This window comes from Budorcas taxicolor, chromosome 15 (genome assembly GCF_023091745.1).
Source record: "Budorcas taxicolor isolate Tak-1 chromosome 15, Takin1.1, whole genome shotgun sequence".
NCBI classification, from domain to species: Eukaryota; Metazoa; Chordata; class Mammalia; order Artiodactyla; family Bovidae; genus Budorcas; species Budorcas taxicolor.
This window is the reverse complement of record NC_068924.1, coordinates 18102577-18122595: the sequence shown is the minus strand read 5'-3', so window position 1 is coordinate 18122595 and position 20019 is coordinate 18102577. Positions and strand designations below refer to the sequence as shown.

General features: G+C 37.7%; 1 protein-coding gene across 1 annotated transcript in view; it reads right to left on the bottom strand.

The window, feature by feature from the left end:
• Positions 1-20019, bottom strand: part of DDX10 (DEAD-box helicase 10) — a 317926-nt gene that overhangs the window by 20436 nt on the left and 277471 nt on the right. The window contains exon 17 of the mRNA XM_052652790.1: positions 11868-12004. Within this exon, the coding sequence (XP_052508750.1) occupies positions 11868-12004 (137 nt within the window). The remainder of the gene's footprint in view (positions 1-11867; positions 12005-20019) is intronic.

Genomic DNA, 20019 nt, shown 5'->3' with positions numbered 1-20019 from the left:
AACTAACTTGGTATGGCCTACAACTTGTAAAAGAAATGAACATTCAAACTTAGGTCAGTCTACCTGACTCCAGAAGTCACAATTTTTTCCATAGGGTAAAATAGCCTGCCTTTGTTCTAACACAGACTTAATTTCATAAAACTCCTACTTCTCTGCATGTTGCTAAGTTTCAGATATGGAATGTACATCCATATTCCAAACTGTATGCAGTGGTGCCCATGGGAAAGTCATTCAGTTTCTTGGTTCACAGCATGCATGCATGTGTGCTAAGTTGCTCAAGTTGTGGTCGACTCTGCGAGCCACTGGACTGCAGCCTGCCTGGCTCCTCTTTTCATGGAATTCTCCAGGGGCAAGAATACTGGAGCGGGTTGCCATGCCCTCCTCCAGGGGATCTTCCCAACCCAAGGACTGAATCCGTGTCTCCTGCAGGCGGGTTCTTTACCACTAGAGCTACCCAGGAAGCCTGGTTCATAAAACCTCATGTAATTTGTGTCTTAGACCTGCTCAAGCAACTATTTCTGTAATACAGATGCTTCTGAGACCATTCTTTGAGGAACAGACATAGAGACATAGTTTAAATTCCCAAGTATTACTACTTAAAAGCAGAAGGATAGAGTTTGATTCATTGATATAATATTTTTTCATGTAGAGGAAACTACCATGTCTTATTTGGCTTGCTTTTAAAAAAAATTCTCCCTCTGGCCCTTAGGTAGCTTTAGTCAATAGTTGTAACAGATAGAGAAAGGGATGGGACATTCCAACAAGAAGAAGGTAATCATCAGTACTTGCCATGAATAGAAAGGCTAAATAGTTTAAATAGTTTACTTTAAATAAGTGATGTGTAAGTGAACTCCAATACAAGAGATGAGAACATTCTCTGTAATCTGGAAACCACATTCCCTGGCCTACAGGGCCTGAACTTAGAACTGTTACTCCAAGCCTCAAGAACATTCCAAGTGCTTTCTGATATGACTGTGGCCAAAACATCAAAGAAGGAAAGATTTGTTGGGAAAACCTTTCAGCTTCTTCCCTGGCATACTAGGGCTTTACAGAAACACAATATAATCCCTAAACTTTCAAGGACACTTGTTTCCAATAATTAAGTTACAAAATGGTAACCATAATCACTTGGAATTCTGACACTGGAAGAGATTGTGCCGCCAGAAAGCATCATGATGCCGAATGTGAGAGCTCCTAACTTCTGTGGCAGCTGTATTTGTTCATGTACAATTAGGGCTGTGCAAGTTGGTGTGTGTTACATCATAAAATGGAGGATCAACATCGCCATACAAGCCTATTCAGACATTTAAAAAAAGCCAGGATAAGCTGGAAGAAAGCACGCTCCTTCTACTACAGTCTCTGTACAGCTTTTCAACCTCGTGCTTTTCTCCTCTTTTTTGGAATGCACACAAGAAATTAGGTGAAACTGCATACTGATCTAGCCGCAAGGAAGCTGAGGACAGGGAGAATTCACTCACACAGAAATCTGTGGGTGTCCTTTTACAACATGCTGCCAAATAGTGTGTGGAAAGCTACCAGAGTTCAGCATTTGAATGTTCACTTGCCCTTATTTATATAAAACTCTCCTTCTTACATTCATGTCAGTAAATGTAGCTTGGACTTCTTCTTAAAGAATTTTAAGCTAATAATACATGACCTTGGGACCATTAAAAAATTCTCAGAAATCTTTATACCTATCTTTAAATACTGGCACTCTGGTATTCAAATATAGTGCCAGACTTTTCCTCTTATCATAAATTTTCATTTACAAGGCCATGGCAAGAGTCCTAATGAAGATTAATTACTTCAGTACATTCAATAAAATCTGCCCAGCTTCCTTCTGATGGTGAAGGCTACTGTATATAGAAATGGAACTGAAAATGTATCATGTCCTTAATGTCTCTTTTCTAGCTGCTTGGTACTAGAAACAGATTTGCAAAAACAATTTAGTCAAAGAAAATACTGATTGGCTCTGCATTCATTAAAATATAACTGCAAGAGCAGAAGATATCCTCTTAGATCAGAATTCTAATGATCAGAAAAGGTTGGGGATTGTGAGAGGGCAACAGCAGGCAGGGGATTTCAATCACATGTACATGTTCCCTTCTAAAAAATACACAAACATCATTTGAGATGGGCAAAAAGTTTGGTTCCCCCATCTCACAATAAACATGTGTGAGATTCCCCTAAAGTTTATCCATCAAGTCCAGGTTAAGAACCTCTGCTCTGTTGGAACTTAGAAGACATACATAATGATTTCTCTTCTCCCAGATTAAAAAAAGCTTAAACATTTACACGAGTTCAGTTTATATTATGGATTTATTTTGCTACTAATCTGTATGTAAAACATTTCTGCTCCCCAAAAGCACATTAGCTTTTCTCCTCAAACTACTTTCACTGATTAGTTTTTAATATTCATGATCATCATCTACCCAATCATGTCCCCAGTGTTCTAACTATCTGGCGAAATTAAGTTTTACACTTTCATCTTACTCTTCATTAGTCCTTCAAACGATTTTAAGAGAGAGAAAACCCAATGTTCAACAAAATTATCCATTAAAGAATTACTTACAATAGCAAAAACAAAACGAAACCAAATAACAAGAAACAAAAAACTTAAAATGAATACAACCTAAAATTTTAAAAGAGGAATGGATAAGGAAAATGATGTAAGATAGTCATTGACATTAATGTATTCTACATGAAGCACTGTGAAATGAAAAAAAGGGTGGCATCACTCTCAAGGATGGTCCTAAGAAAGCGTCATTTTCAACAGTCTTTTCAGTGAAAGCAAAGCTGCCATACATCATCATCAGGGCAGAAATCAAGAGAACCCTTTGAAGTGTTTCATCACCCTTGAGAGATGTTTCATTCTGGTCTCATGGCATCCTCAGCCATTCATCCAACTTCTTAGAGATCCTAGCACTTCTGAAACATAGCAAACCTACTACTGTCATTGAGTAACAGTTATTCAATGGTGGCTAAATGACAGAGGAGTAGAACGCACAGGGTAAAACCTGAGAGTTTTATTTAGTATACTGTTTCTAGCTTCGGGCTTCCCTGGTGGCTCAGCTGGTAAAGAATCCGCCTGCAATGTAGAAGACCTGGGTTCAATCCCTGGGTTGGAAAGATTCCCTGGAGAAGGGAACAGCTACCCACTCCAGTATTCTGGTCTGGAGAATTTCATGGACTGTATAGCTCATGGGGTAACAAAGAGTTGGACACGGCTGAGTGACTTTCACTTTCATGCTTCTGCTCAATAATTGTAGAAACAAGTAAGGTCAAACTGGGAGCTTCTTAAATACTGTATTTTTAAAAATATGTCTTCCCTTTCCCAACTCTAATCCAAGAAAATAACACCTTCCCTTCCTCAGTGGGTAGCAACCTTTCCCTTAAGAGTCTGAAGACAAAAAATACTGCCTTCCCATCCCCTACACCCTGCTTAATCCCTGCCTCCCTGCTACCCTAACAGTCTGCCTTGGAAGTTTCTCCATTCATGCTTTACATCACAACAGGATATGCTTTTGTTTCAGGGCAATAGCAAAAGGGAGAAAGACAAAAGGAATAAAATTTAAAGAAAGTCAAGTAAATTAACTCATCATTCATAACTCACTAAGTTATGATACAAGCTCTATGAAATCTGATAGGTCATGAACTTTGTATTTCACAAAGAAGAGATGATTGAGATTTTCTCTTGAAAGTTGCCAGGCATATTGGATATACCTCCTGAAGTTAAAAAGAATAAAAGGAAAGAATGGCAGTCACATAATAAAGTCATTAATAATATCATTAAGCTGAGCCAACTTCTTTCCATATCTACCACCCACATCTAGATTCACCAGTGAATAGTGGTTCAAGTAAGTGAAAACTATAGCCAATACTATTTAACAATCACCTAGACACTGAGTAAGAAAAAAAATCCCTTCAAAAATCATCCTCTATATTTAGCACTTATGATTCCACCAATTGATATAAAATACATAATGTGCAACACCCAGCCCCAACTAAAACCAGTTAAGAAAGGAAAATGCTTTCTGGGAATTTTCCTTCTCCCCAAATTTATCTTTGATGTATACATATTTCTTTTCCAGGTAAAAAAGTCTCCCACATATAAAGAAAGCTGACTGTAAAGTCTTGGAAGGGTATTTGCTGGGCAAAATTTACTCAAGAGTTACCACAGAGCAACAGTAAGAGAAACCACACAGATTAAAGTAGTGCATCTCCTTCAAGTAAGAGAAAACTTTTAAAGATGGGCAAGTTCACTCAGAAAGCTAGGATAAAACAGATTTTTAAAACAAAACAAAACCCCCAACAAATGGGGGAAAAAAAAAAACAGACAAAAATCCTTGATCAGCCTTTTCATTTAGAACTGTGTCAGACTAAGGAAAAAGAATAGCTAATTATATTAGATGTGAAAATTTACCTTGTACAAGAAAAGGTATCAATCCATATAAAGGTTTTTATGTCTAAATTATGCCAACAGTCTCACTAGAAATTACACATGTGAGAGATCTTAGACCACCTAAAATAATCTACCAAATACCCTACCACATAACAATATAAAGCAATCTGCCTTAGCCAGAGACTGTGGTCTGTGAAGAAAACATTGACACAATGCAGTCTAATCACACACTTTTTCGGCTTCCCTTTTTTGTTTGAAAAATGTTAAGATTATAAATATTAAAAACTTAATTTAACTGGATAATGAATATCTAGAACATCCAGCTGCTTCTTTTCCTTAGTATTCAATACTTTACAAATTTTCACATCATTAGCAATCCACATGAAGATGGCCATAAATCAAACATGATTAATGCTACAAGATATACAAAAATTAATCTTATATTACATGCTCAGAACCAAATTTCTCTCAGCTTGTGAGGCACAGTTAAAAGGAACACGTTTATTAACAGAAGAGTTTAACTGGAATATGGTTAAAGTTACTTGTCTCACTTCAAAGGCCATACTCTTTCAGTTCAGTTCAGTCACTCAGTCATGTCCAGCTCTTTGTGACCCCATGGACTGCAGCACTCCAGGCCTCCCTGTCCATCACCAACTCCTGGAGTTTACCCAAACTCATGTCCATTGAGTCGGTGATGCCATCCAACCATCTCGCCCTCTGTCGTCCCCTTCTCCTCTTGCCCTCAATCTTTCCCCACATCAGGGTCTTTTCAAAAGAGTCAGCTCTTCGCATCAGGTGGCCAAAGTATTGGAGCTTCAGCTTCAACATCAGTCCTTCCAATGAACACCTAGGACTGATCTCCTTTAGGATGGGCTGGTTGGATCTCCTTGCAGTCCAAGAGACTCTTAAGAGTATTCTCCAACACCACAGTTCAAAAGTATTAATTCTTCTGTGCTCAGCTTTCTTTATAAGGCAATTTACCCTTCTCCCTGCTCTTATATAACTTAAACTCAATTCAGGTTTGGCTGAGCCATCACGCCCTTCAGGAAGCTGTTTCTAGTTTGCCAAGCCCAAGACTTAGGCACATCATTTTCAGGCTTACCTACTCCTTTCCTCATCACCTCTGCCAGTGCACAAATCACAGTACTTAACCAACATGCTGGTTTGTAATTGCTTGCTTATCCATCTGTAACCTCCACTGAACTAAAAGCTCTGTCAAAGCTCAGAAGGTATTTTTTCTGCTTAATGTTTTATCCTCTGTACCTACACTATGCCTGGCACAGGATAGGTACAAAAAAAATTCTCAGTTGAAAGAATGGATGGAGGAAATGTGACAAGAAGCCAGAGATTACAGATCAAGAAGATATTTTTAACTCTTAAGCAATCAGGATGTGATTTAAATAAAGCAGAAAGTTCTTTCTGCAGCTCTTAGCATCATATATAGAACCTTGTCAAAATGTTTATTGTTAAAGCAGTATAACTCTATGGACTATTTTGAAGATAAAAAAATGAAAAATCATTTATAAGTACAAAGATAACTGCATGCAATATTTGAGGTCTTATGTCCTCAAAAAGTATAAAAAGTCCATATCAAAACTCACTGGAGATAATACATGATTCCATGTAATTCCCAGAAGACCAATATATTCTCTGATGTCACAAAGTCCACAGCAACAAAGAGCCAGGTTTTCTACCAAATTGTTCTATTTTTAATAATAATAACAAGAAATACTAACATTTTATACTAATTCTACCTATGCTAATTTCATAGAAGGAATCAGAAATGAAAGCCACAGAGTAAAACACAGCCTAGACCAACTGTAAGATGGAAGAAGATAAGAAAAGAAACCAGAGAACATCAAAGCAAGCTCTCTCTTCCTTACCTAGTTTTAAAAACAGCACACAAAAGTTTAGAGCTGCCAATGGAGTTCAGGCATCTGCTACTGACTAACCAGCTGACATTCTTCTATACAACGGGTAGATTACCCACTCCCTGTATTTCATAGCTCTGTTTCTGTGCATAAATGGAGCTATTAACAGTAGCATTTATTTTTAAAATCCCTTAAAAGGAACTAACGGTCATATAATTGACCATACTATAAGCAAGACACCTTTTTGTCATGCGAATTTAAAGGAGTTGATTCATATATCAGAATCTCTTTTGAATTTCAGTGATAGAAATGACAATTCTGATCTTTCTAGAGAGGGTTAAGGAGGGTTTAAATTCTACTGTGGCTAAATACCAAGCTGAGAAGGACAGACGTACAAATTCTTTAAAATTCTATCAGATCTTCCTGAAGAGGAATTATTGATCCCAAGGTCAGTGGTCCTCCACTAAATCTGGCTCTCCTTTGCCTGTTTCCTACAAGTGTCTTTCCATGTAGAGAGGCCAAATCGTTACTTGAGCTGAATATCTATGGGTGTCACCAAAGTGAAGGTAAAAGAAATACACAAAGGGAACTTTCAAAGAAATTAGCTTGTACTATTTAGTTTGGGACTAAAAGCCACTTTCTAACTGGTATATCCAGTCCCATACAAACTCGTTTCTGAAAGTGATAATTAATATCCGGAGAACAGTGGCAGTGAGGGTGACCAAGAGGCGGGAACACTAGCTGTTGCTGCAATTATTGAGTAGAAGCTAGAAACTGTGAACCAAATAAACCCAGGAACAGCCAGGAGGATGGTCTAAAGCTAACGTCACAAAATCTTAGCATTTAGTCATATTCACGAGAGGCAAAGAAACAAAGATATAGCAAAACTGAACAATACAGGGAGACTGTATTGGTGCTATCATTACGCATAGCCGAAGCAATTACTAGTGTCAAAATTCTAGTGTACGGTGAATTTACTTGTGAATACCTTCTATTATTTAAAACAATGTGGTTTTAGTTTACATGTATCTTTATTCATTGCCACTAAAGTAATTTCAAGAGAGAAGAGAAAATGAGAGTATAAGTTTCACATATGGACTATTACTTACAAATTACCCTAAACCTTGCCCTCTAGACTAGGAATGGAAAACAGGTTTTATCTTGTATACTGATCCCAATTGATTGATCGCCCTGTCTGACAAGGACTGCTAGGGCTAAATGGACAGAATACAAAGCCTACCTTGGATGAGGGATTAGGCAATTAAGGCACTAGTAAAACGTTCTGCCATCCTGAGGTTTAGTCCAGTAGTTGTCCAACTGTGAGAGAATTTCCTCCTCAAAGGATATATGGCAATGTCTGAAAATAATTCTTATCTCAACTGAGGAGATGCTAGTGGTAGAGGATGATGCTAAACAGTCTACAGCCACCCCAAACCCCTCAAAACAAAGAATCATCTGGGCCACAATGTCAGTAGTGCTAAGGCTGGGAAACCATGGTCCAGTCAAATCCATCCTATGATTAGTCCATGGATCAGATCTTCAGTCAAATAACATTACATTTGTCTCAATATAGTTTTCCTGAGCTATCTTTTCTAATGCCTGAGTAATTCTATATAAGCTGATTGGAGTCTTAGAACCAAGGAATCAATTTGATTCAGGCAGATCACACTGATCTGTCCTTAACTTGTACTGTGATCACAGACAAATTATTTTATCCTTTGAAAGCTTGTTTTTTTCATCTGAGAGGAAGAGGTTGGACTAGACAATTACTGTGCTCATACAAAAGATGAAACTGCTAGGAAGCCCCTAAATGCACTAATGGAATACAGCCCTTGTTGATATTCTTTTCAACAAAAGATAATTTCTCTTTGGCCTAAAACCAACGTTTTCAATTCCTTTCAATCTCTGCTAGTGTAGTTACCAGTTATGCCGGCACTTAAAACTATTTTAATTTTTACATAATGCTTAAATATTTCCGATCTGGGGCTTTCCTGGTGGTGCAGTGGTAAAGAATCCACCTGCCAATGCAGGAGATATGAGTTTGATCCCTGATCCAAGACGATCCTACACACCATGAACCAACTAAACCTGTGTACCACAATTAGTTCTCTAAAGCCCAGGAACCACATTGTTGAATCCTGTGCACCCTAGAGCCTGTACTCCACAACAAGGGAAGCCACCGCAGTGAAAAACCCATGCACTGCAATGAAGAGTAGCTCCTGCTCATGGCGACTAGAGAAAAGCCTGCACAGCAGCGAAGACTGAGCACAGCCAAAAATAAACACATACAATAATAAAAAATATTTCCCATCTAAACCTTTGCCACTGAATTAGACGCTCTGGCATCTCTCAAGGTATTTCTACTGTCTTTGTCTGCCGGGGTCTAGCCCCGGTGGATCCAGGGAATTCGAAGGGTGGACGGAGTCGGTGAGGAAAAAATTTATTTATTAATATAAGATTAGATTAGGAAGAAATAGTGTAGTAGGAAAATTAAGTGAAGAAAGAGGGCTGAATAACTTGGATTACGCAGAAGACCAATAAAATTCCAGACAAGGAATTTGCACCATCTACGTTGGGCCACCAGTGGTCGCTTGAATATCTAAGGGTGCCTCGCCTTAGGCTCCCTTTAGTGCAGGTCTTAACAGCCAGGGCAAGTAAGTAGACTTGGCGAGCCTCTGCGCCTCAGATGGGAATTCAGCCTGAAATTAAAGTAAAGAGCAGAGGGAGGGAAAGGGAGAAAAGGAGAAAGAGAGAGAGACACACACCGGGGAAACCAGTCCAGCGACTGGCTCTGTCTTCTATTGTTTAGAAGGCCTTTTATACTTTTGATAAAACATGGAGATCAACGGGTAACACAAAGTTATGCAGCGTTAGCAGTCCAGACTCTTATCAAAACCAGGCTTTTCTCTCTGCATACCTAATTGTATACACAAGTCTTAGATGATTTACATCATCTTCTGGCTAAAAAGGGCCAATTAACATTTTATAGCCTTTTTTCTGATAAGGGTTTGTTAACTAGAAGACTTATTTGTGTTGATCTTCCCAAAGTCTGGTGCCATTCTCAGAAAGCACTTATTAAATAGTTACATTCTTACATAGCAAAGATACAGCAGTTCATAACAAGTGAAAGGAGTAGAATGATTTATAACAAAAGAAAAGTAGTTAACTCAAAAGTCTAGTGTTGCTAACATCAAAACTACTATATATCTTTTTCCATATCCCATTTACATTGATTAACATCCTCCCAGGTGCCTAAAAGAAAAAGAATATGGAGGCCTGGCTGCAATCATTGAGTCAACAGTGAAAACCCGTCACCAATGTGATTTTTAACTCTTTAGAAAAGGCTCTGTATTTTTAAGATGCTTTTAAGCTTTGTGCCTCTCGCGGTTGGGGGGCTGTAAGCAATTCACAGCTGTAAGAGGTCTGGGGAACCTGTTAGGCAAGCTAGAGAGCAATCAGAGGGGGTTTAACTGAAACATCCCTTTCAAATGTAGAAGACTAAAGCCCTAAATTGACTTTTTTCCAGAAAATATCAGAAAAGTGGAAAAGCAGAGCACAAAAGCCGGCAGATTTTTGTTTTTTTTGTTGGGGCACATGCTTAGGAATTTCCAGGGGGGCCCCTGAAGTCTGATCACGCCTTGCGTATGTCAGCTTCCTTCTTCATGACCTTGTCACGGGTGGGATTCCTCACACTGGCTTCCGGCATTTGTCCATCATCATTACACTATCTGAACTTGGCTTCTTCCAGTTCTCCAACAACATATTCTGTCCTTTGTCTCATTTAAGTTATATGGGCTGCCGTCTAAGGGGTCACACAGAGTCGGACACGACTGAAGCGACTTAGCAGCAGCAGTACAGCTGCTTATCATTATACTTCTCTCTTTTACTCTATAAATCTTCTTCCTCAATTAATTAATCAATGAAACTATTTCAGGGCCTTTCTCTGTGCCTATTACATTAATGTTGGAGAGATGAGTAAAGGCTGGAGCTGAATGTGTTGATATATAAAAAGAGTTTCTGGCTACAAAGCATTTACAGGCTAATTAAAAGGATGAAACATGTGAAACTATTAGAGAAGAAGTCATATTAACTAGGAGGTAGCAGAGAAATGTCACTAAGAGGGTAAGAAATGCCAAAAGAATGAAACGAAATGTCTGCTGTCTGAAGATTAAGGACAACTCAGAGGCTACCAAAAATGTTAGAAAAAAATCCTTACAAATCAGATACAGAAGGATTGCTGTCATCTTACCAATGACTTCAAAAGTTGGCCCTATGTTTTCAAGTTATGTTAGATATGGAAAACATCGCCAAATAACAAACTACAAGAACCAATTAAATTTCCCTTCAGAGAGAAAAATTACACAGAGCATTTGGAAGTTACTGATATAAAGTCATGTGTGTTAAAACCCCACCTATTGAAATGGAGATCCCAGAAATTACTCTGAAAGAGGGGCATTTATTTAAGAATAAAAAGGGCAACAAATTTAACCATACTGATAGCTCATCAAGGTCTGGACATGCGTACCAAGAAACTCTGAAGCAGAAAACAGGTATTGACCTCTTAGAGGTCAATTTCTAAAGATTAACATTATGCTCTGGACCTAAATTATTTAACCCTTATAATTTACATATTTTTTCTAAATCCTAACAAACTGTTTTCACCTGTGATGCTTCTTGGGTTAGGAGCGCTATTATATCCATAACCTAGTGGTCCAACAGTAAAAATCTCAAGTTTCTGGCATCACATGGGAAGACTGTGTTTTGGATGGGTCATTTTTACTATTATAAAATAATTCTATGTCTAGATAAGCACAAGATTAAAATAAAGAGTAAATGAAATGATCTCACCATAGCATTTCTCTAAGGGGATAATCTTTTTGAGACCTCTTCATAATGCTTAAAGCCAGATTATAGCTCTCTGGGGCCTATTTTTTCCAACTCCAAACTTTTCAGACTAGCCCTTGAGGGGTTCCAACCAGTTTCCTCTCCCCTTCAATCACATTAACTTCATCCAGCATTAGTATCCTCCTTGTGCCTAAATAGGCTCATTGATTTAGAATGTCCATGCAGCTCAATATTCTAAAGTTTTAAATCAACAGAATTTTAATATAACCTAATACATTGTATTCTGAAAACAAGTGCTGAGCAGGTCATTCAATTCATTCCATTTCTGCTATTGGCATGGCAACAAATAAGTAAACATCTGAGAGAGGGCTATTTACATATGAGTTTTCCATTATTTTATGTGTTTCTTACTTTTATATCAAAGAATGTTATTTAAAAATTCAGAGATAATTTTTAACAATAATCTCATCACTAAATCAAAATAAAATCTTATCTCTGTTTGCAATAAATATATCCTAGTGGATCAAATACTTAAGCATAAAGATTCAAAAAGAGAGAGAAGAAAAGAATAGAACAAAAAAAGATACAACTCTTTATCACCCATATATCTGTTAAACAGGTATTACAGGAACAGTAGAAGGGCCTCTAAAACAATGAGAAGAGCATGAGATGTTTGTCTCCATACATCTTTTGAATTTATTAAAAGGAGAAGATTCCTATTCTTAATGCTACCAACAGTAAAAACATACCTGATTTTATTTTCCATATCTTCACTATCTGACTCTTCAGAGCTTCTGTACTTATCTGGATCTGGAAGTGTGCTTGGATCAAATCCATCATTATCATCATCGCTCCAATCCAGAAAGGCTTCCTCTTCATCTCTAGCCTAAGAGAACACAAGGAAAACTGTGGTTTAAGAAAACAGCTGATAAATAATCAGGTCTTATTTCTAGCCCCAAATAAATACCGCTAATTGAGATCCTCAAATTAGAAGTCTTCTATTCTGGTGAAGGCCTCTACGTGACTTTCAGAACCATAATCATTTGCTTTGAGGGAAAAAACCCACACCATTTCAAAAGTAAAACAAAATATAGTTCAAAAAGTAAATCATTATTAAGTCCCTTATATGCAATATAGGAAAAATTTGACAGTTTAATTACTTCCAAGTTACTCAACTATCAAAGAAATAAAAGTATAAGATAAATCTGTTTTAGTGCTCCTGTTCACTATGCAAATTTTAAGGCTACCAAAAATATTAGGTAAAGATATAAAAAGCCAAATGAAAGCATACAGGAATATTTGCCTGATAATTTTATAACCACAATAAGCCTGAAAATGACAATCAAATCTTTACAAGCTCATTAATAGTAAGGGACCTTCTAAATTCAAAGTAAGTATACAAAGTCACTAAGAATGATGGAAAAAAATAGGATGAATACCAAGATACAGAAAGTTGAAACTATCCAGTTTCATAGTTTCATGTAAGTAGGTAGGTAGGTAGGATTTTTTTACTTTGTTCTGCAATGGTTTATTTTTGTCAAAGACCAAAGTAATGCAAAATTAAAATAAATTTACTACACATTTTATGTAATGAACACCCCTTATAACAAATTTATCTTTGGTGGATTGGTTTTGTCACCTGGTAGATAAGAAATACAAACAAACATTGTCATGTGCATTTAATAGATTATAAGCAGTAAGCAGGACTAAAAACCAATTCTGGATGCATTTCTCTTAGTGGATACACTTTATAAATTTTCTTCACACCATATGATTCAATGATTCTTTGATTTCAAATGTTTACTGTTCTTTCCCAGAAACTGAATAACAACTCAGAATATCACGGCTATTGACTGTGTAGGCCTCTACTGAAGCCTTAAGTCTGCTAACACTTTTTGAACAGCTTTCCCTTGATAACCTCTAAACATAACAAAAGGTGGTAGAAGTAAAGAAAATAAGGATTAGTCACCACTGCAAAAGTTCCTTATTGCTTTCCTGGTAAAATTTCCTGCTAAAAATAAAGGGTCTGGAAACAAGTATCAGAAGGGAAAAAGAAAAGGCTGCCCTTAGAGGCAGTAAGCAGGACACTCAACAAAATACTACTATATGGTCCACTTGAAAATAATCAAGGATATCAACAAAAATTGAATGTCATCATGTACTGAAGAACACTAATCTCCCAAGTTACAAGATATTCCAATTTTCCAGTCTGATGCTCTCAAAGGAATCTGCTATCTAAAAGGTGCAGATAGAGAATTACCAAAGCATTGTGTTGGCCAAAAAAATTGGTTTGGGTTTTCTGAACAAACTATTTGGTCATCCCAATAAATCTTAAGCTTTTTTGGTCCAAAGAGCTTGTGTTAACGTGGATTATATCTAATATCATTTACTGTATGAGAAGTTTAAACTCAGAATTTTAAAAAATTCATTAACTTAAAAGCAATAATAATAAACTCTGTATCACTGTATATTAACATATGTTAACACAGTGTTTTATGAAAATAGCTACAAATTCCAAAACAAAAGAACTACGTTTTACACTTTAAACAAATCTCTTAATGTCTGGCTCAGAAGAAGGTACTGGATTCTTATATCTGCTTTTGCATTCAATATGTTGTTCTGGTTGAAATATATGCAGAAAATCCAGTCTCTCAGAGATGGGAAAGGGAAAATTCATTTAATAGCCTTTTTAAAAGACAGAGAGTTCCAGAAAAAACATCTATTTCTGCTTTATTGACTTAACCAAAGCCTGTGACTGTGTGGATCACAATAAACTGTTGAAAATTCTGAAAGAGATGGGAATACCAGACCACCTGACCTGCCTCTTGAGAAACCTATATGCAGGTCAGGAAGCAACAGTTAGAACTAGACATGGAACAACAGACTGGTTCCAAATAGGAAAAGGAGTACGTTAAGGCTGTATACTGTCACTCTGCTTATTTAACATATGCAGAGTACATCATGAGAAACGCTGGGCTGGAGGAAGCACAAGCTGGAATCAAGATTGCTGGGAGAAATATCTAACCTCAGATAGGCAGATGACACCACCCTTATGGCAGAAAGTGAAGAGGAACTAAAAAGCCTCTTGATAAAAGTGAAAGAGGAGAGTGAAAAAGTTGGCTTAAAGCTCAACATTCAGAAAACGAAGATCATGGCATCTGGTCCCGTCACTTCATGGCAAATAGATGGGGAAACAATGGAAACAGTGTCAGACTTTATTTTTGGGGGCTCCAAAATCACTGCAGATGGTGACTGCAGCCATGAAATTAAAAAAACGCTTACTCCTTGGAAGGAAAGTTATGACCAACCTAGATAGCATATTCAAAAGCAGAGACATTGCCTTGCCAATAAAGGTCCGTCTAGTCAAGGCTATGGTTTTTCCAGTAGTCATGTATGGGTGTGAGAGTTGGACTATAAAGAAAGCTGAGTGCCGAAGAATTGATGCTTTTGAACTGTGGTGTTGCAGAAGACTCTTGAGAGTCCCTTGGACTGCAAGGAGATCCAACCAGTCCATTCTGAAGGAGATCAGTCCTGGGTGTTCTTTGGAGGGAATGATGCTAAAGCTGAAACTCCAGTACTTTGGCCACCTCATGTGAAGAGTTGACTCATTGGAAAAGACTCTGATGCTGGGAGGGATTGGGGGCAGGAGGAAAAGGGGATGACAGAGGATGAGATGGCTGGATGGCATCACCGACTTGATGGACATGGGTTTGGGTGAACTCCAGGAGATGGTGATGGACAGGGAGGCCTGGCGTGCTGCAACTCATAGGGTCGCAGAATCAGACACGACTGAGAGACTGAACTGAACTGAACCAAGATAGGTATAGTTCTTTCTTCTCCTTTGATACTATATAGTAAGTATCAATGAATGTCAGTTTCTTAAAAAGTCGTTTCAATGTGGAATCTGAAGCCATTATTAAGAGACTTTCTACATCCTGTTACATTAAAATCCATAGCTCTACTTTGCACTTTGAATGAATTTTTTTTTATCAGTGAATGATTTCATAACACTGTGCACTGGTCATTTGGAAAATAATGATTCACTAAAATATCCATGTCTTCCTTATGTGGTTCTTCAAATGTTAGCACATTTCAACTATACAATATTTTTTAAAATCATATTTCTTAATATTAATCAGTATCATTTAAAAATGTCTTTCAAAGTATTGGAAAGCTATTAGTGCATATAAGTTTTCCAAAATTCTCATTTTTTCCTAGTGGCACTGTAGAGAATCTGCCTGCCAATGCAGGGAGATGCAGGAGACAGTGGTTAGATCCCTGGGTTGGGAAGATTCCCTGGAGGAGGAAATGTCAACCCACTCCAGTATTCTTGCCTGGAAAATTCCATGGACAGAGGAGCCTAGCAGGCTATAGTCCATGGGATCACAAAGAGTTGGACATGACTGAGCACACAGCATAATTTTTGTCTTAAATGTTTGGGACTTTTCATTAGCAAGAAATGATTTCAGTTTGTTTTTTTTTTTTTGACATGTAAGCAACAAATGTTGTTTCCTCTGGGTGCTTTCAAAATTTTCTCTTTACCATAAAGCAGTTAGACTATGATGTGTCTAACAAGGTTTTCCTTTATATTCATCTTTCTTCAGGCTCTGCAATCTTCTTGGATTCATCAATGCTTTACACTAAAATTGGGAAGCTTTTTGGCTATTATTTCTTCAAATATTATTATGCCTCTTTCACACCATTCCTTCCATGATTGCAAAAAATTCCATATTAGACTACTTCACAGTTCTCTTAGTTTTGCTCATTTTTCTTCAATTGTTTTTCTTTCTGTTCTTTGCAAGGGTCATTTCTACTGAGTCACCAGGTCTGCTGCTGTCTTTTTTTCCCCCCGACAATTTCAACCATTTTTCAGACCACCCAGCAAAAACTTTACAGTAATTGTGCTTTCAGGTCTAAGATGTCGTTTCTTTTTGTTTCTATTATATTAGTTTCCATAATTTCCATAGGTTATATTCTTGCTCTGGGGAGGCTACCTATCTGTTTATTCACATATCTATATTTTCTTTTAATTCTTCAAACATGTTTTCTCTTAATCCTTTTACCATTTAAAATAGCTGCACTGCAATCTTTGATAAATCCAAATCTGGGCTAACAAGAGTTTCTACTGACTATTTTCTTCTTGGCCATGGTTCACAATTTTCTGCTTAATTACATGTTTTATATTTTTGTAGAAAACTAGACACTGTAGATAATGTATTATAGAAACACTGAATTCTCTTAGGTTTTTCTGAGGATTATTAGATTTCTATTCTAATAGAGAATTACCTTGCCTGAATTCAAACTGCAAATTCTCTCTAACCCACAGTACTCAGCTATTATGTCTCATCGCTGATTTGTTCTTATAGCTTCCACATGCTGTTTTTTTGTTTTGTTTTGTAGTGTTGTTTCCTACCAGTCTTCTCTCAGCCTGTGAAATGTGATTCAGACAAGGGTTTAGGCAGAGATGGGTTAGAACAAACACCCAAAAAAGATGTCATTTTCATTATAGGGGACTGGAATGCAAAAGTAGGAAGTCAAGAAACACCTGGAGGAACAGGCAAATTTGGCCTTGGAATGCGGAATGAAGCAGGGCAAAGACTAATAGAGTTTTGCCAAGAAAATGCACTAGTCATAGTAAACACCCTCTTCCAACAACACCAGAGAAGACTCTACACATGGACATCACCAGATGGTCAACACCAAAATCAGATTGATTATATTCTTTGCAGCCAAAGATGGAGAAGCTCTATACAGTCAACAAAAACAAGACCAGAGGCTGACTGTGGCTCAGATCATGAACTCCTTATTACCAAATTCAGACTGAAATTGAAGAAAGTAGGGAAAAACACTAGACCATTCAGGTATGACCTAAATCAAATCCCTTATGATTATACAGTGGAAGTGAGAAATAGATTTAAGGGACTAGATCTGACAGATAGAGTGCCTGATGAACTATGGAAAGATGTTCATAACATTGTAGAGGAGACAGGGATCAAGACCATCCCCATGGAAAACAAATGCAAAAAAGCAAAATGGCTGTCTGGGGAGGCCTTACAAATAACTGTGTAAAGAAGAGAAGCAAAAAGCAAAAGAGAAAAGGTAAGATATAAGCATCTGAATGCAGAGTTCCAAAGAATAGCAAGAAGAGATAAGAAAGCCTTCTTCAGTGATGAATGCAAAGAAATAGAGGAAAACAACGGAATGGGAAAGACTAGAGATCTCTTCAAGAAAATTAGAGATACCATGGACCTAACAGAAGCAGAAGATATTAAGAAGAGGTGGCAAGAATACACAGAAGAACTGTACAAAACAGATCTTCATGACCCAGATAATCACGATAGTGTGATCACTCATCTAGAGCCAGACATCCTGGAATGTGAAGTCAAGTGGGCCTTAGAATATCACTACGAACAAAGCTAGTGGAGATGATGGAATCCCAGTTGAGCTACTTCAAATCCTGAAAGATGATGCTGTGAAAGTGCTGCACTCAATATGCCAGCAAATTTGGACAACTCAGCAGTGGCCACAGGACTGGAAAAGGTCAGTTTTCATTCCAATCCCAAAGAAAGGCAATGCCAAAGAATGCTCAAACTACTTCACAATTGCACTCATCTCACATGCTAGTAAAGTACTGCTCAAAATTCTGCAAGCCAGGCTTCAGCAATACATGAACCGTGAACTTCCTGATGTTCAAGCTGGTTTTAGAAAAGGCAGAGGAACCAAAGATCAAATCGCCAACATCTGCTGGATCATGGAAAAAGCAAGAGAGTTTCAGAAAAACATCTATTTCTGCTTTATTGACTATGCCAAAGCCTTTGACTGTGTGGATCACAATAAACTGTGGAAAATTCTGAAAGAGATGGGAATACCAGACCACCTGACCTGCCTCTTGAGAAATCTATGTGCAGGTCAGGAAGCAACAGTTAGAATTGGACATGGAACAACAGGCTGGTTCCAAATTGGGAAAGGAGTACGTCAAGGCTGTATAATGTCACCCTGCTTATTTAACTTATGTGCAGAGTACATCATGATAAACGTTGGACTGGAAGAAACACAAGCTGGAATCAAGATTGCCGGGAGAAATATCAATAACCTCAGATATGCAGACAACACCACCCTTATGGCAGAAAGTGAAGAGGAACTAAAAAGCCTCTTGATAAAAGTGAAAGAGGAGAGTGAAAAAGTTGGCTTAAAGCTCAAATTCAGAAAACTAAGTTCATGGCATCTGGTCCCATCACTTCATGGGAAATAGATGGGCAAACAGTGGAAACAGTGTCAGACTCTATTTTGGGGGGCACCAAAATCACTGCAGATGGTGACTTCAGCCATGAAATTAAAAGATGCTTACTCCTTGGAAGGAAAGTTATGACCAACCTAGATAGCATATTCAAAAGCAGAGACATTACTTTGCCAACAAAGGTCCATCTAGTCAAGGCTATGGTTTTTCCAGTAGTCATGTATGGGTGTGAGAGTTGGACTGTGAAGAAGGCTGAGTGCCGAAGAATTGATGCTTTTGAACTGTGGTGTTGCAGAAGACTCTTGAGAGTCCCTTGGACTGCAAGGAGATCCAACCAGTCCATTCTGAAGGAGATCAGTCCTGGGTGTTCTTTGGAGGGAATGATGCTAAAGCTGAAACTCCAGTACTTTGGCCACCTCATGTGAAGAGTTGACTCATTGGAAAAGACTCTGATGCTGGGAGGGATTGGGGGCAGGAGTAGAAGGGGATGACAGAGGATGAGATGGCTGGATGGCATCACTGACTCGATGGACATGAGTCTGAGTGAATTCCGGGAGTTGGTGATGGACAGGGAGGCCTGGCGTGCTGCGATTCATGGGGTCGCAGAGAATTGGACAGGACTGAGCGACTGAACTTAACTGGGTTCACCCTCCCCGTGACTGCTTTGCTGCTTGGGTTTTCCCCTAATCTCCAGTTTCTCTGCTGACTCTGAGATCTAGACTCTGACATGTCAGGCAGAATTATTCAATTAAGTGTATTTTAATACCTAAAATCATTGAATATGCTTCTTTAAAATTTACTACAAAGTGGCATTCATAAAATAAGTATAATATAATAAGAAATAAACTCAATATTCCATTGTACATGTTTATCTATTTGCTAAACATAAACATGTTTATCTATTTGCTAAAAGGAAAACATGTTTATTTATTTGATAAAAGGAAAATACTAATTCATAATGATAAAAATTTATTTTTAAAGGGATAAAATATTATTTGGAGTTGTATTACCATGACTCTCTTGAACTACCAACATTCAGGTCTTGCAATTTCCTGATCTATAAGAAGATCCAACTGTTGATACTATACCATACTGTCTGTACTGCATTATTCTCAGTTCATGACAGTAACAAATAAATTTAAGTTGGCAATAACTCCTTTTAGAAACACAATTTCTATCTAGTAAAAGTACAGAGATGACAGAGAAAGACATATTCATATCGATCTTTTTTCTTTTAGCTTATTCCTTGAAGGGTTAGAAATATGGGAACTATAAAAATGTATAATATTTGTATTAACAGGTACAACATGCCTCTATTAATAAAGTGAAAAGTGAAAATGAAGTCGCTCAATCGTGTCCGACTCTTTGAGACCCCATGGACTGTGGCCCACCAGGCTCCTCTGTCCATGGGATTCTCCAGGCAAGGATACTGGAGTGGGTTGCCATTTTTAAGCTATTACAAATAAACAAAACCTATCACCTACAACAAACCGACAAAGCAGAAATAAAAGTAACTAAGGGAAGAGGGTATTTCCATAATGAAAACATTCTAGAAAAAAGTATTGAGTGTCTTTAGGCAAAGTGTAGCTTAGAAGTATGTTCCTTCTAGTTATATAAAGTAGCAAAAAACAAAAAGAAAAACAACAACCAATGGACACTGGCAT